Genomic DNA, 17,883 nt, shown 5'->3' on the forward strand with positions numbered 1-17,883 from the left:
TGTGCTCGGTGCTCCGCTTTGCTTTCCTAGAATCAAGGACGTGGTTAAGAGAGGGGACAGTGAAGACTTTTTATTTTCTTAAACTCATTTTGTTTTCTTGGGTCCACAGGCTTTTGGTTTCAACCCTCTGAAAGATCCTTATGTCGCTAAGTCTGCACTGGTGTTTGGGGGCTTTTATCTTTTCTTTTTCACAGAGAAGATCTTGAAGATACTTCTTAAGCAGAAAAACGAGGTGAGACCTAATATATTGGGAAGGCAAGTGCTTCTGGGGAAAGTTCCTGTCTCCGAAATGCTCGTGTCGGTAGCAGTTTTACCCCAGCACCAGTACAGGGAGCTTCCCTGGCATCCTCCTGCCAGGGATTAAAACACACAAATTCATGAGTGGATATCCCCTTTCACCTCATGAGCATATGTCACCAAGGGAGGAGGGGAGCCAGAACCACATCTGGCCTGTGTGCCTTTTGTTAGGTAGTAATTGATCCCCTTGTTTTACTCTAGGTCATTTCCTTCATGGACCCTTTACACCTGAAGGAGAGGAGGGAGGGGCTTGATACATGCAGTCACAGTGTATGAAGGAGGATCAGTTACTGCAGTGCAGTCCCAAAAAGGTGCCCCTGGTGACTGGCATGTAGCTCTCCCCTAAATTACTGCTGAGTTAAATAAAACTGGCCATTGCAGTGAATGTTGAAACCACAATATTGTTCATGTGAAACCTTCATAAGATTGTGACACTTTAATTTTTTTTGAAAATGGCCATTGCAAAGGAAGAGCTCTAAACCTTTTGAGCAGAGCTGCTTTGCTGGAATAAGCGGTGGCCCTGAGTGCAGTGCTTTGGTGTCTGTCCTGCACTGAGCTCTGGTGTTCCCCGCGGTTCAGTTCTCCTGGGTTTCTGAATCGTCTCCCTGTGTGTCTCTGATGGTGGGATGAGGTCTCCCAGAGCTGGGAGCTCCTGCTCAACCTGGGTGCTCCAGCGGCTCTGGTGAGGGTCGCACTGACCCCTCCCTGTGGTCCCTCCAGCGGCATCACGGACATAGCCATTATGCCTCTGAGACACTCCCCTCCAAGAAGGACCAGGAGGAGGGGGTGACAGAGAAGCTGCAGAACGGGGATCTGGACCACATGATTCCTCAGCACTGCAGCGGTAGGCTGGATGGGAAGGCCCCCATGACGGAAGAGAAGGTCATCGTGGGCTCGCTCTCTGTCCAGGTCAGTGGGCCCTGCTCTGCTCACTAGGGGCCCTTAAGTGGCAAGGCCTTGATGCCGCAGGCCTCCCCGGAGGGCCCATCGTCTGCCCTGCGGCCATAGGGATGGGTTTTGTTGTAGGACCTGCAGGCCTCCCAGGGCGCCTGTTACTGGCTGAAGGGTGTCCGCTACTCTGACATCGGCACCCTGGCCTGGATGATCACCCTGAGCGACGGCCTGCACAACTTCATTGACGGCCTGGCCATCGGTGCCTCCTTCACCGTGTCCGTCTTCCAGGGCATCAGCACCTCGGTGGCCATCCTCTGCGAGGAGTTCCCACACGAGCTCGGTAAGTGCTCACACACTCCGCTTGTGCTGCCTCAGTCATTGGCACGGGCACCCCCACACTGCCACTTCAAAACATTTGTCATTAATTCACAGTCTCTCTGCCATGTGAAGTCTAACTGCTCACTCTTAATAGTTGAATTAGTAATTGACTATCGATAAAACAGGGATGTTTGTTTCCCATTTGCCCCAAATGCTGTGCCTCAGTTTCCCCACTTAAACAGGTTGGTGATGGTACCTACCTCATAGAATGACATAATGTTGAAAGGGGAAAAAACTGAAAATCATTTACCATGGGCCGTACGCTATTCTGAGTGCTCGGTGTAGGTTCTCTCTTACATGCTGTTAATTTTCCAAAGGCTGAGCTATGTATTAGAAGTCTGGTGGGTGCAAGAGGTACATGAGCCAGTGGTTGGAAGGTCCTTAGTTTTATCCAAGGGAGAGTATAAAAAGCCCAGACTTGGGAGGCTCAGGCTCAAAGTGACGTCCTGGCCTTGTCATTGATTGGCTGCAACTTTTGGCAAACTACTTGACTTCTCTCAGTCTCAATTTGTTTCCTGAAAATACCCATTCATTGTAGTTGAGAGGAAGGAAGCTGCTTCTGTTTCATCATCAGTCAAAAGAGAAATGAGGTCATTGCTGGTTGGTTATCTGTTTTGGAAATCCTTTGCATTATTTTCAGCCTCTAGGCTGGAAGTCCATAGCCAGTTTCACCAGTAGAGATTGATAGCTCCCAGACATGAAGATGAGGGTGCCTTAGACTTGTCCCTGTGCTCTTGAGCCCGGGGCTGTCCTGATGGTCACCCAGATGTTATCCGTGGATTAAGCAGTCTTGTCTTCATGTTCTCTGTCCGTGACTTAGAGTGACTCTTCTGTCCACACCCTCCTGCCCTAGGGGACTTTGTCATCTTGCTCAACGCTGGGATGAGTATCCAGCAGGCTCTCTTCTTCAACTTCCTCTCTGCCTGCTGCTGTTATGTGGGTCTGGCCTTTGGCATCCTGGCTGGCAGCCACTTCTCTCCCACCTGGATCTTTGCACTGGCTGGAGGAATGTTCTTGTATATTTCTCTGGCTGATATGGTAAGTCTTTTCATAGTCTTTGCAAAACTGGTCTGGGCTATTTCTTTGGATGGTAGGACTAAGGGCCCATCAGTTTTTTAGTAACAGCTTTATTTAAGAATCATTTGCTTACCAGTCAGTTCACCTATTTAAGGTGTGTGCATCAGTGCTTTTTAAGGGGACATTAGATTTTAAAGGATGAAAACCTTATGTTCCTATTAGCATATGTCATTAAGGAAAGGATTAAGCTCAACTCCAGGGTCTTTACTTAAATACTTGAGTATTATAGAATAAATATGTATGGATAAGTGAAAAGAGGAGGGAAGGAAGGAAAGACAATTAAACTTACAACTGCACTGCATATACAATTTTATGTCCTGATTTCTTTTTTTACTTAATATATCATAAACATTTTTTACGTTGCATTCTCTTTAGAAGCATCCTTTTCAGTGGCAGTATTATATTGTGAGAGGATAGACCTTTCCAGAACTAAAATTGCTGGCTCACAATAAAAAGTTTATTTTTATCAAAGTGGCTATTTTTAGCCAGGTCTAAACACATCCAGGATTGCCTGCATGTATAAAACTTTGTTTTTTCTCAGTAGAAAAGTAGAGGTAACTTTGAAAAGTAGAGGTACACCATCCAAAAGACAAACAACAACAAATGTTGGCGAGGTTGTGGAGAAAGGGGAACCCTCCTACACTGCTGGTGGGAATGTAAATTAGTTCAACCATTGTGGAAAGCAATATGGAGGTTCCTCAAAATGCTCAAAATAGACTTAACATTTGACCCAGGAATTCCACTTCTAGGAATTTACCCCAACAATGCAGCAGCCCAGTTTGAAAAAGACAGATGCAGTCCTGTGTTTATCGCAGCACTATTTACAATAGCCAAGAAATGGAAGCAACCCAAGTGTCTATCAGTAGATGAATGGATAAAGAAGATGTGGTACATATACACAATGGAATATTATTCAGCCATAAGAAGAAAACAAATCCTACCATTTGCAACAACATGGATGGAGCTAGAGGGTATTATGCTCAGTGAAATAAGCCAGGTGGAGAAAGACAAGTACCAAATGATTTCACTCATATGTGGAGTATAAGAACAAAGAAAAACTGAAGGAACAAAACAGCAGCAGAATCATAGAACCCGAGAATGGACTAATAGTTACCAAAGGAAAAGGGACTGGGGAGGATGAGTGGGAAGGGAGGGATGTGGGGGGGAAGAAAGGGGGCATTATGATTACCATGTATAATGTGGGGGGAGGCATAGGGAGGGCTGTACAACACAGAGAAGATAAGTAGTGATTCTACAGCATCTTACTACGCTGATGGACAGTGACTGTAATGGCGTTTGTTGGGGGAACTTGGTGAAGGGGGGACCCTAGTAAACATAATGTTCCTCATGTAATTGTAGATTAATGATACCAAAAAAAATAGAGGTAACTTTTTGGAGAAAAGCTGATAATTGCAAGTTCTAGAGGCTATTGGTGCTAATTTTCTTCGTAAACCGATTGTAGCTTACATATGTATCTTAATTACATGTCATGTAATAAAAATGCTAATAGTAATACTAAACTAATTATACCAAAAATGTAATACTCACTTACAAGATTATATATGAATTATGTTACTATCATAATAGGAATATGATAAATGTTAGAACAATTATCAGATACACTTAGTTCTCATACTGCGTTGACCTGGACTTAAAAGCGAAGAAGCTCACCAGAGCTCTCTTTTTCTTTCTTTCTCAGTTCCCTGAGATGAATGAGGTCTGCCAAGAGGACGAAAGGAAGGGCAGCACCTTGGTCCCCTTTGTCATCCAGAACCTGGGCCTCTTGACTGGCTTCGCCATCATGCTTGTGCTCACCAAGTATTCCGGACAGATCCAGATCGGATAGACCCAGCCGGGATCCAGAGGGGCTGGGAGGCAGCCTGGACCCTGGCCGCAGGCGCGGTGGCCACAGCGCACCTCCGAAGAGGCAGTTCTATGAAAAACTGACACAGACTGTATTCCTGCATTTAAATATCAGCTGGTTTTAAAATGCCCTCTCCTAGGACAAGCTGCCCTGGTAACCACCTTCTCAGTAGTGCCTCTCTCCTTCTCCTCCCCTATTTCTCAGAGTGACTCTGGAACCTGAATGCAGCTCGGAAGATAAGCCTGACTTTTGTTCTCTGGTTAGCCTGGCCTCTTTCTCTTCAAACCAATGCTGAGAGATTTTTAATCCCTGGCCGCACAATGCAAAAAAACAAAACGAAACAAAAGCCAGTGATCACAGTTCAGTTAGAAATATCAGAGGTGAATCTGTAGTTTGGGACCTATGAATCTAAGTGTGGATCCTGATCCTCAAGATGACCCACTTTGAAATGGATTCACCTGTTTTCATGGAAAAAGTACAGGAATCCCTTCTATTTCTTCAAAGTCTGTTGGGTTGCCTCCAAGAGAACTGAAAGTTGGGACAGATGTGTGGGGCAAGAGGGGAGGCAGGGGTCACGCAAGAGGGAAGGAGAGGTGTGTGTCCTGTCGTGACCATCACTTGCTCCTGCTGGGGTGTTGGATATTAATTTGGTGGCTGCACCTGGTGTTTTATGTCTGTCCAAATGGGCTAGCATGTGGTTCAATGGCCTTGGATGTCCCCTTTCAGGTTCATGCTAACAGAATGGAGGGCTGAGAGTAGAGCCCTGCAAGAAATGAATTGGCTTTGCTGTGACTGCCACTTCGCCTTCCAACTCCCACCTTCTGAGAGACTCTGCAGCTGCCTCCCTAGAAGCACATTCTGAGCACATGTACGATGCTCATATTACAGGGGAGACTGCACAAGTTTACTTCCCCTGGTCAACACTGCTTCTGCAGAGTGGCAGGTTTACTTGTAGGATTGGGTTGCAGCTCATGTTCTTCTTAGACAAAGGTAGTCAGAGGGAGTCAGTGCAGGCAGCATTTAGAAATTGATAATGCCATAAGGGGAGGTACAAATAACAGAACTAGGAGACATAAGGTCTGAAACTTGGGTTGGGCACTGTACATGTTTGCAGAACAGAGGACTTACTGATGTGCTGTGCATTAAATTATGTTAATTTATGACATAATTATGTTATTAATTAGGCATGCACACAGTGTAGGTAATTCCTTCCTCCCTCACCTTGAACCAGAAAGTGTGAATCATGTACTGAATTGGATATACTGGTCTTTGAGACTGTAGGCCAGCCTCAGGCACTGTGGAGCCCACTCCTCAGAACTTTGGCTTCAAGGGGAGCTCATCTCCAGGTTCACTAGGTGAATTGCTTTATTATTATCATATTGATAATGTGAGATTCTTTAGCCACTTTGGGGAGCTACTCTCTTCGGAAGCCTTTCTTAGTGGTGCCCACAGCTGCAGTCCAGGGGCTGTGCTCACCAACTGACGCATGTGCCTGCCCGAGTGCTGGTTCCTGGCCCACACCTGTGAACACTTCTGCTCGCACACAGGAGAACTTTCCCCTGCACAGTAATTAAAGCAACATCTGGTCTCTTCTTGGAAAGTGTCCCTCAAACCAGGAATATTCTTGAGAAGAAGATGAATCGGAAAAATACTGGTGATGCTTTAAAAGTGTCCTCGTTGACGTGGATCAATTTGAGAATGGGCTGAAGAGGGAGGAAAACTTCAGTTACCAAGATTCTAGATTAAATGTCAGGACTGACTCATGGGATTATAGTCCAGTTTTACCAAAGAACCAGTTCCTTGAATGTTGGAATCTAACTTTTATATTACCATTATTACTGTTATTACTGTTTTAACATGATTCTTTGTCTTTCCTGTTTTACTTTTCTCAATTTCTGAAATTGCTTTCAGGAGCTAGTAGAAAAAAACACAAATTTAAAACATTACAAGATTTTGCTTTCCTTAATCCACAATGATGTATTAAGTTTATAATTTTAGCATTCCCTATAGATATGTCATTCCTTACAAATACCATTATTCTTGGAGTAGAATACTAAGTTAGAGTTAGTGGGTTTCTAGTTTTAAAGAGCTCAAAACTATAACAAATTAAAAAATGAAAAATGAAGTAGGATCCTTTCCCTTTTTTTGCACATATGTGATAACTTAACATGTTCAGACAGCTGTCTCAAAGGGAAATTGGTCTGGAGGCTAGTCCTAGTTGGAGTTCAGGAGGGGTGGAGATTCTTGAATACTACAACTGATTGCATGTTGCCATTGGCAACAGATTTGTCTCACGAGTGGCAACTCCTTTTTGACTTCTATGTGGTGAATTTGCTGTTTTAAGCATTTGTACATATTAGAGGTCTGGGGAATAGCAAGTCTTGAGAACTTCACCCTTGGCTTTAGTATCCAAACTCTCTTTCCCCAGGTGGTTAATGTTAGCAAGGAAGGGCTACGTCACCTGCAGGAGCCGCTCGGCCCTGGAGCAGGGCTTCTGCCGCGGCTTGTCCTCACCATGGTGTGCAGGTTGCCTTCTGTCCTTGCCCCTCAGCAGCTTTCTATCCAGTGTCACCTGGAGGCTTTCCCTTGGTCCTTCACCCTGGGTTTCCTAAAGAAGGCTTCTCTGTTTGTCACACAAAGACTTGTTTTAGTAGGTCCTCTTCCAGAGAGATGGAATATGCTGAAAATCTGCTTAATAAACAAAAGTCTGATCTTTGCAAAAGAGAGAGGTTAGGTTTTTATTGTTCATATTTCCTTTTACAGTTCTGCAATTCCATCACAGTATTTTTTTAAATAACTCAGGTGTTATGAGGATAAATTAGAAAATAACTTATGTGGACTGTAAATGTTTTATTTGTAAGATTCTATAAATAAAGCTATATTCTGTAACCGTTGAATCCCAAGCGTGGTCTTTTGCAGTAATGTAGGTGTAATGAAGGCTGTTGAACACAAGGTGGCAGTGGTGTCTGACTTCCAAAGCTTTGTTTTACCGGCCCAGTGTATGCTTCAAGAGGAGATTTTAGAAGGAACCTTAGATACCTGAACATGCTCACTTTAAAATGATTGACGTATCTTGTATGGAGCCTGTGGTGACTGCACTGACGTTCCATGAGGGAAGAACTGGTGTTTCCCGAGAAGAGCTTTATTATGCTCTTTTCCCTTCTGTAGCTGCATGATTTGAAACTTGCAGAGCGCTCGGTTCATTTAAACTACATCACCTGTATCTCTCACAGAGCAAAGTCCTGTCATGAGACTTAGGATTCAAAACCTGTCCTTACTCCAGTGTAATCATAGGGCCAGGGATCTGTTGTTTTTCTTCGACAATAAAAATATCTGTAAGGTAAAGGAGTGGATGGGATCCTATTGCTATGTACATTAGATTCCCAAATGCCTATTGTTCAGTCCTTCAGATTTTTAACTGAAGAGTAATATTTTATGTGGCTCACCGTGTGTTTTTTTTTTTAGTTGTATTAACTAGCTACTCTATCAGACTACCAACTGCTGGAGTTGTTCAAAATGACATTCATGCTGTCCTCTGGCTCACATGACCTTTGGAGAGCCTTCCCAGGCTGGGAGCAGTGCCTTGCTGTGCCTGCCTCCGGTACTGGACTTGCACCATGATCTGTTCTCTTTCTACATCCTGCTCCTTCTGGATGGAGACTATCCCTAGTTTCTTTCCGTGGTTCAGCCTGCGACACAGAATGAAAAGACCAAAGGAAATGTCTGTAAGTTATCATGCTTGTGAAAATGCCCTGGCAGCAGCAGTTCTGCCTTGTTTTCTTGTCTTTGGTGGTGCTTTTTTGCTTAGATTCCTTGTTACCTTCTTTACTTAAAAGTTTGAGAAAGGTGAATTTGAGGCCCATGTAGAGCAGAGCCAAGCAAAGTAAATAGGTCATTAAGAAGAGTAAAACTTTGATCTTAGCTGTCTCTCTGTAAAACACTCTTAAACCAGCTAAGCCATTTAGGACAGTTTTGGTCGAACACTAAGGCCTTTCTGTCATGTTGCTTCCGCACACTCTTTACCACTCAGTGATGCTTTGAGCAAAGTCCATTTCAGTAAAGACACCAAATGTGGACACAGGGTTTTTGATTTTGGGAAAACAAAATGCCCAAGATTTTTGTGCTCTTAATGTCTAGTGTGAAATACTTAGACTTCTGAAGAACAATAGGTGGGAATCTCAGCTGAAGTGAATCCCTTTCATCCTGGAAGAAACTGAACTACATTCCATTTAAAGTAGAAAAAACTAATGTTTGGAAAAGATCCATAGGTTCTTAACAGCCTTCAGCTAAGTATTTTTAGAGCTGCCAGCCAAAAAATAATTTTTCTTCCTAACATCACAACCCTTACTTGCCAGAGGTCTAGTCAGGGTTTATTTTAAATGAAGGACTTAGCAGAGACCATCCGTCCTGTATAATAGCAATGTTTGACCCTGCCAGTGGGCGGGATTCTGAGATGGTGGCATCAATTACAGTGAGGGAATAAAGTGAGTGTTCTGTCTCTGGCAGTCGTAGTTCTTTCTTGCATTAGGCTCTGGATTTTGTTCTCTGATTTTGTTTGTAGATCTTTAGAACATTAAGGTTGCATAAACTTATGCAATAGTCCGCATAGGTTTTTTCAAATACGCACATGTAATAGAAAGCCATCAGGAAATTCCTAGTGGAGGCCCCTGACAAATCATGAAGTAATTGAGTGTGATATGCACTCTTAACGTGGGTATCATCATCCTGCATTTGGCTTTCATTTTTTAGATGAACCCATTTTAATGTGGGAGGTGGGGGCTGCTGTCTCTGTCGGGGGACTTGCCACCCTGGAGTAAGAGGCCGTTCTGGCCCCACTTTGGGGAGTGGGGAGCAGACTGTGAGGGGACAGGGGTGGAAGGTTGGGTGAAACTCTGCATGTCCTTGGGAGCATCGTCCAGGCCCACCTTGGTGAGCAAAGCAAGAATTGAATAAAGTGCAATTCTATTATTCCACTGGAAGAGGAGAAAGGGCATTAGGCCCACAGCCCATTCAGTGCTGTAGGTGTGGCCCACCTCCAGGCCAGACCTTGTCCAGCCACCCCCATATCTGTACTATAAGTTAGGCAGGACCCTTGTGCAGCTACTGGAGGTTGCACAGTTACTAAAACTGGTTACCAGCATCAGCCACTACTGCATGGCCCTCCAAGGCCAGCCCTCTGAGGGCTCTGCAGACATGTCGGTGGGACAGGAAGGACCCCCAGCTGTTGAGCAGCTGGATGTACCTGTTGGCCCAGTCAGCCCTAGTGATATTCCCACTGGTGTCCACAGCTGCCCAGGTGGGGGGCATTGAACTGCCCTTTGCCCTCCCCATGGGGAACAAACGAGTTGGCTACACCTTTGCTGAACAGTTAAGGAAGTTCATCACCACAACCTGTTCACAGCCACAAAAGGGCCCTGCAAAGTGACGGTCCATAGTCCCACAGACCTCCAGACCACCAGCTTGCTATTGGGCTGGAAAGTGAAGATGTAGCAAATTGTCAACCACAACTACATGTCCATTCAGGTCTATGATCACTCCTCTGAGGCCCATGAGGTGGCCAGCTCACCTTTTGGATTTACGTACGAGAAAAAGTGCTGACCCAACCAACGTCATAATCTGCCAAGATAACGTCTCCATTGGTGTCCACTGCCACACCTGTGGGGGCTGCAGCTGCCCAGGTGAGCACCCTTGGACCCCAAAGCAGAACTTGAACTGGACGTCATTGTAGAAAACCTGGATACATTGGTTATTGCTCTCTGCTACCACTATGCGGCCGCTGCTAGCCGTGAATATGCCCTGCAAACTGGTGTATCAGCCTTTTTTCCACGACTGTCAACATGGAAGACATGCCTGTCTTCAGTAGGGTTTGCTGCTCAAGCTGGACAGCTGTAACGAGCTGGGCTGACTGACATACCACCTTCCAGTGCAGGTGGCTGCCTCGACAGCAGGGTGGATGCAGAAGGTGGCTGGTCCCAGGACTTGGGGTATGCATGCTGCTTGGCTAATGCTTTTAAATGCATCAAAATCTAAGAATGACACTCAGGCCAGTTAAAAGCAAATTCCTTCCAAAACATGATATTAATCTTGTGGGTTTTAAGAAGAAAGAAAACAAATAATTCAATAAAGAAGACCTGTGGCTTTTTTTTTCTTAAAGGATTAGGCTTTTAATTATAGGTACTAGTAAGGAGCAAAAAGTTCTCTTTGATCTACTGTATCTTCCCAGAAGAGGAGATTCATGTGGCATGTTCCCTATAACTTCCTGAGGTTAATAAAACAAGCTCTTTGGAAGCCAGCATCTGGTTGTATCCTATATAACTAGCCCTTGAGAAGAGTTGTGCTGCCAAATTCATACATTTTAAACATTTTGTAGTAATTCTCCAAATAATGTAGTTTTTCCCTTCTCTGAAAAACTGTTAGGCAGGAGAGAGAGAGATTTATATTTTTTTCTGGAAAAAACGATTTTTAAAAAATTAGATTAAGTTGATCTTCCAATATAGATGTTCAATTTTGTATCCTAACTAAAAGGGTGGATCTCAACATCGTTTTCATTTGTTTTTAAGGTGTGTGATATTTATTCCTGCAGATCTGTTTTCCAAATTATGTTCTATTTAGCCTAATAGGAAACTATTTTGCATTTTTTGGTTCATACCTTGAAATTTTACTTGAAAACTGACTTGATCTGGCTGATGGTAGTATTTTTTCATTGATAATTTTAATGCAGACTTAAAAGCTAGTTTAAAAAAGAAAGTCCTTCGAAAAGTGTCAATATTGGTGCTTTTTGAAGTTAACAAATTTAAGCAAGAATGAATTCAAACCTACTAGCCCAGGGTTCTGGATTCTGTCTGTCTTCAGCCTAAGTGCACAGGATCTTGAATCCAAAAGAATGGGTCTGTGTCAATGGATTTGACTGGCTTTGTGAACTCTGATAATATGTTTAACCTCTCTGCACGTTATCCATGAGGTAGAAGTTATGACTTCTCTACTACCCATAAATGTAATAAGAACTGAATGTATGAGAAAGTGCATTATATATAACTCTAGTCCAGTGGTAATTGACATTTTGTTGTTTGGATTCCTTTGAGAATCTGAATAATATATGCTTTCCCACACATTTCTCACACATACCTCAAAGCACTTAAAAGTATACTCAACACCTTCATTCTGTTTGCAGTTGCCAGCAGGATGGGGAGGGACTGCTTTGAAATCCTCACGTGACAGTTGAGAACTTCTCCAGAAAAGAGTAAGGTAGTCATTTATCAACAAATTACCGAACTCTAACTCGGCGCTGGGACTCGCATGACAGCAGCGGTGAACAAGACAAAGGCACATCCCCTTAGGGAGTGAGGGTAGACCCGAACAAGGGCCACACACGAATGAACTGAGAGTGCTGATTGAGAGAGCGGCGCTGGTATGGCCTCAGCTGCTACCTTGATCAGGAGCACCCTGTCTCAGGAGACAGCAACTGAGCTGAGCTGAAGTGATGAGGCAGCTTTGTGAAGATCTAGGAGGACGTTCCTAGCAAAAGGGGCTGCAAATGCAAGAACTCTGGGACAGAAACGAGCCTGGCCTTTTGGAGGCGTTTGTATAAACAAGGTCACTATGTCTGAACTGTAGCAGAAGAGGTTTGAGCTGAGTTCAAAGACCTAGGGAAGTCTGACCACTTTCAGGAGAAAAGGGGCCATTTGAGGGTTTTGAACGGACGAATGCCATGTCAGATGTATCTTTTGTTTATAAAGATCTGTGGTATGGAAACATGGACTGTAGGGGGAGTGAGCCGACAGAATTTGGTGTGTGAGGCAAAGAGCCTCTCCCTCTGCCTGGCCCTCCACTCTAAATTTTTGACCTAAGCAATTTGATAAGTGCCAGTATCACTCACCCATGGCATCTTACTGTGTGGAATGCTGGAGCCCAGGTGTGAAAGAGGTATTAAATTCTATTTTCTTACACTATGCTATATTGTGTAACCAGTAATGATTGCAGCCATTTTCTCCTGCTTTGTAAAGATGCAAACAAAAGTAATAGGGAGTGTGGCAGGCTTTGGGGCTCCCCAGTCCCTGTCCTCAAAGTATTGGGTTTTCCCAGGAAGACCAAGGGGTAAAACACTATTGGGAGATTTTCACACTGCCCAAAAATTGGCCTGAATATCAACCAAAAATATATATTTACCAGTCAGCGTAACTTCCATTAGCATTTTTTTACTTACAAGTCTAAGAAGATTATTAATTCAATATCAGGCTATTATTGGTAGGATATTATTTTGGGCCATGTTTTTCCAACTACAAAAAAATGTATATTTTCCAAATGTATATCTGAATCCACTGATTTTTTAGACCTCAAGACTGGGGAGTGTCCATGACAAGGTAATTTCATCAGACCTAAATGCACTTATAGGAAGATATGAATAAAATATAATATAGTATATGATGTCCATACAATATGTATTAATAAAATCATTTATGATGTGCTTTTCATAGAAAATTAGAGATTATACACTATAAAATACCTTTCCTGTATAGCTATATTTTAAATGCTCATTTTACTCTAGTTTTAAAAATATTCTACCATTCTCTTGTCTGCATTTAACACTTAAGTTGAATATTTAATGGCTTCATACAAATAGAAACTGAAGCCAGGATTACTTATACAACAAGGGAAACTAAGATTCCCTGTGCTTTTGTTAAATTAAAAGCATAGTTGTTTCTCAGAAAAGCTGGCCTTTAATTAGGGTTTATGAAGTGCCTAGGGAGTTTCATAAGAAAATATATCAAGTCTCATAGGCCCTGTAAGATGGGAATTTAGTTTTGAAGAAATTAGGAATGCTAGTTAAACATGAATCTTGGTAGGTTCAAGTAGTCTATTCTGATAATGCAGAAAGTAAAAGGGAAGTGAATCAGATTCACCTGTTAGTAAACAACACAGCAGACCCTGACCAGGTGGGTATGTGTATAAGCTGAATGAAACGCAACTCTCCAAATGCAGCCAGGAACAAACAGCGAAGGCGATGGTTAGAAGCATCACCACCACCAGTTATGGTGTCTTATTCATTTAAAAAATTATCTGGGAAGGGAACTTAGAGTTTTCCTTTTTGTGTATGTTCATTGAGTGGTTCTAGATGTTTTACTTTAGTCAGATAAGTCAGAATGTCCTGCAAATGAATATTTAAAGCTACTGGAAGTAGGCCCAGACAACAGGTCTTCGGAAGGCAAGAGCCCTTTCCTTTACTGTCCCCTAGTTATAAGGCAATACTTTCTCACCATAGAACATTTGTAAAATACAGAGAATTATTGTTTTTTGTAAGTCAATCATACCACCAAGAGGTAGCTACTGTTAGCACTTTTTCCTCATCAACGGGTGCTCTGTGAGGGTGTGAACTGTGTTGACTTTAGCTCATCACCTTATCCCTACCACCCAGCAAGCAGTGTTGAGTGCTTAGTACAGTCAGCACCTAATTCCTATAGAATCAATGTATTAATATTTCCTTCTAGACTTTTTTTGCATGCATTTGCTTATTTGTTAACAAATGGGGTCCATGCTGTACATGATTATATTCTAGCTTTTTCACTTTTCCTTAGCTCCTGAGGGTTTTCTCACACCAAATATCTTTCTAATCTAAAATAGGATGATTTTTTCATAATGCATAATGTTTCATCTGATTTTGTCATTTAACCATTTTCCTGTGCAATGAAATCATATAGCATGTACTACTTTGTGTCTTCTTTCACTCACCACAGTGATTTTAAGATTCATGCATATTGTATAAGTGATGATTTTTCTTATTGGCTGAGTAATATTCTGTTATTTGTATAATAATTGCTGTTGGGTAAAATACCTAGAAGTAGAATTACTAGGTCATAGAGTAGGTATATATTTAACTTCATAAGAAACTTCCAACTGTTTTCCGAACTAGTTATAGCATTTTACTCTCCCACCAGCAATGTAGGAGAGTTCCAATTGTTCCCACCTTGTCAACACTTGGTACTGAGAGTTTTTAATTTTAGCTATTCTGCTGGCCTAGTGAAGTGGTATCTCAATATGGTTTATTTTGCATTTCCGATGACTAATTATGTTGAGAATATTTCCCTTGGCCAAAGATTTCTTTGATTGGTCTGCTGAATCCCTTTCCAGAGAAGTTATTACCGCATCACCTTTTAAAAAGGTTTTCAAATTTGCTATGTGAAAAATAGCATCTTGTTTTCATTTGTGTTTTTATTACTTGTGAAGTTGAACACTTTTAAATGTTTGGTGCCTTACATTTTATTCTTTTATGAATTCTTTGTTCATGGTCTTTGCCCATACTTGTATAGCTCTTTTATTGAATAGTTGAAAGTTCTTTACCCTGATATGAGATGCAAATTTCCAGGTTTTATGACTTTTAATTGTTTACTTTTTTCAAGTAGTTAAACACAGCATTCTTTTGTGATTCATTGCTTTTGAGCTTAGTGCTTATCTGAATTTACTAAATTGGTTTTGATCTGATAAATGCATACTTATGTTGGGGTGGGGAGTTGGCATCTATTAGCTCCAGAATTACCACAATTATCCAAGCAGGATAATGTCTTCATTTTCTTCTAGATTTGTTTAAAATTTTATTTTTCATATATAACTCTATAAACTAGGCTCTCTTTATTTGATGTTATGGAGTGGCTCCAACTTGAGATCCAAATAGTTGGTTTTTTTCCCCACCACTATTATTGAATAATTTATCTTTTTACATTGGTTTGCAATGTTTTCTTAAACTTTTTGTTTTTAGCTCCTGTTTACATTCTCCCAGATGAATTATATATGCTGCAGGGACCAATTCAATTTTGACCTTTAGATATCTGTTCTGTTTGATAGAGGTGTGGAGCTCCAGTTACAGAACTTCCTCAGGATATCTGAACAATTCTTTTGGGTGGAAGTCTGAACCAAATTCTATTCAGCTCCTCAAGTGCTCCTGCCTTGCTGGGGTTGCTGTGGATGGCCTTAAATCAAAACTCCAAAGCATATTTCAGAGCCTGACTCCAGTGTGTCCCCAGCACATAAATCTGTATCTATAGAGATTTAGGCCTAACCCCTATAATCTTTTAGCTAGGAGCTGTCCAAAAGAACTTACTGCTATAATGGAATGTTCTGTTCTACCACATCCAATAAAGTAGCTACTGGTCACATATAGTTACTGAGCATTTGAAATGTGGCTAGTGTACTTGAGGAACTGAATATTTAATTTTATTTAGATGTACACAGCCACGTATGATTTCTTATTGGCCACCACAGTAATTGTTAAGACTGATGTTCCTCTAATTTGCATATACTTCCTTGGATCTCAGTTTCATAGCTAGTTATCAAAATCGTTTTGATTTTGCCAGGCACTAGACTCGGTGGGGGAAGACAGTCCGGGTAAGATGGTTTCTATTCCAGGCTTACAATTTGAGAAAAGAAAAGGTTGCTGAGCCAGCTTGTTAAGACTATCGATTGCCCATGGTGTTCTACACTAAGCCTGAGCAGGGAGTCAGTGTGTCACTGCGTCAGAGGGACGGGGTTGCTTCCAGCCGAGGAGGTGACAGGCAAGGCGTAGGTCAGTTCCTGGCCCAGACGAGGTCTGGCCGAGAGATCGATCCCTAGAGCGGCTGCCCTCCCCTTTCTCTTGGACATAGAAAGAAATGGGGAGGCCTTGGGCCTGGCCTGGGGTCTTATCCCGCCCGGAAACTGAGTCCCCCCCACCCCTCCAACTACTGAACTGAAACTAGGATGGACACGAATGTCCTTACTGTACCAGCTGCACTCAAATGTGAAAACCTAAATTAGGGGTTTAAATGTGTTCGGTGAGTCGGGGAGCGTAAACAGTGGGAAGGAGCGGGGTCTACTGGGTAACGACTCGCAGAGACAGGGCGGGTGGACGACGAGGAAAGCGAAGGGGGCCTCCCGTGGGGATGGTCCGGCAGCTCCGGGGCTCGCGGCAAGGTGGCCCCGTGGGGACAGGCCACGCTCCACGGAGCGGCTGCTGGTCGCCCCGGCCGGGTCACAAGATAGCCGCTGCCTCGCCCGGACTGTCCGTGCGGACCCTCGGCGCTCGTGTTAGGTGTGTCAGGCCCGGGCGGCGGCGGGCAGCAGAGGAGCCGGCCGCGGCCAGGCGGTCTGAGAGGCCAAGAGGGCTGCCTGCGGCGGGAGGGGCGGCAGGAAGCGCGCGTGCGCGGGGAGCGGCCGCGCGCGCCGAGGCTTCCGCGGGAAGGGCTAAGCCGCGCAGCCCGCTGCCCGGGGGCGAGGGGTCAGGGGACCGCGCAGGACCTGCCGCGGGGCCGCGCGCGCCGCCGGGAAGTCGGGAGAGCGGCGTGCGGGGGCGCGCGCGCGCGCACGTGAGCCCGGCCCCGAGCCGCCGCGGCCGACCGGGTTACCTCCCTCCGCCGGGGTCGCGGGCGCTCTCGACTCGGCGCCTCTGGAGGAGCGGCGGGCGGGCCCCATCCTGTCAGTGGGGTGTGAGGCCGGGCCGCCGCGGCCGCCTCCCTCCGTGGGCCGACTGGCCCGGGGAGCGGAGGCCGCTGGAGACGAAGGCGGAGGCGCACGTCCGGCGGTGTCCTGGCGCCAGGAGGAGGCCGAGGGGATCATGTCCGGGAGGGACGTCCACCTCTCCACCACCGAGCGCGTCGTCAAAGGTGCCGGGCGGGCGGGCCGTGCTCGGGCCCTCGCGGGAAGCGGCCCCGGCCGGGGGGCAGAAGGAGGGGGCCGAGGAGCGCGGCGGGGGCCATCGCGGAGGAGACCTGCGGGGTGCGGGAGGGGGTGTCCCCCCGCGGGCCCCGGTCGCAGCCGGGTCCGCAGCCAGCTGGAGGTGGCTGATTTGTTCCCCGTAGTGTCGGACCTCAGGTCGGGTGGGGAGTGCTTCGCGCACCACCACCCGAAAGGGCCCGATTCCCATCTTTTTAAAAAGAAACGATTCCTCTTTTCTGGCGAAGCCATCGAGGGTGATGTGGGCAGGGAGTTGAGTAGATTCTTACAAGGCGGAGGTTTCGGCCGCTCCCCTTCTTTAAAAGGTTCCGATCGTCTCGCCCCTCCGCCTCCACCCCCCTCCCCGTTTTTAGGACATACACCTTGTTTGTACCTTTCGGCCCACTTCCTCCAGATTGTCACAAGTCACTGCTGTTATTAAACAATATGGGGAACCAAATACAGTTAAATCCCTTGTATGATGTTTGAAAGGGGTTTGCAGATCTCAGTGATGCTGGTGTTTTATTTTCCTTTTAGCCACAGGGACTTGGAGAATGATGTTCTCTGATTCAGATGTCGAACATAAACTAAAGTGTTTCTTACTCATACTTGTAGGATTGTGCGTTGTAATTGTTTCTGCCCTTAAACTAAGAATACCCATTTAAACATAACCACTAATTTATGTGCTCCTTTTG

The 17,883-nt window shown here is 44.5% G+C and overlaps 2 protein-coding genes across 12 annotated transcripts in view; both read left to right on the top strand.

Moving 5' to 3' along the window:
* The window catches only part of SLC39A14 (solute carrier family 39 member 14), a 43,185-nt gene extending 35,786 nt beyond the window's left edge, over positions 1-7,399 (top strand). For all 4 annotated transcript variants that reach the window (XM_073232680.1, XM_073232681.1, XM_073232676.1 and 1 more), the window contains 5 exons: positions 110-232; positions 1,018-1,206; positions 1,324-1,531; positions 2,423-2,607; positions 4,346-7,399. In XM_073232680.1, coding sequence (XP_073088781.1) covers positions 110-232; positions 1,018-1,206; positions 1,324-1,531; positions 2,423-2,607; positions 4,346-4,492 — 852 coding nt within the window. In that variant the 3' untranslated portion in view covers positions 4,493-7,399. The remainder of the gene's footprint in view (positions 1-109; positions 233-1,017; positions 1,207-1,323; positions 1,532-2,422; positions 2,608-4,345) is intronic.
* Positions 7,400-16,724: 9,325 nt separating this feature from the next.
* PPP3CC (protein phosphatase 3 catalytic subunit gamma) overlaps positions 16,725-17,883 on the top strand; it is a 77,253-nt gene continuing 76,094 nt past the window's right edge. For 2 of the 8 annotated variants that reach the window (XM_073232675.1, XM_037024720.2), the window contains exon 1: positions 16,730-17,139. In XM_073232675.1, the coding sequence (XP_073088776.1) occupies positions 17,091-17,139 (49 nt within the window). In that variant the 5' untranslated portion in view covers positions 16,730-17,090. Of the gene's footprint in view, positions 17,140-17,883 lie in introns of all 8 variants that reach the window. The other 6 variants (XM_037024722.2, XM_037024723.2, XM_037024719.2 and 3 more) reach the window with 6 other exon arrangements.

Source organism: Manis javanica, chromosome 3 (genome assembly GCF_040802235.1).
Source record: "Manis javanica isolate MJ-LG chromosome 3, MJ_LKY, whole genome shotgun sequence".
NCBI lineage: Eukaryota > Metazoa > Chordata > Mammalia > Pholidota > Manidae > Manis > Manis javanica.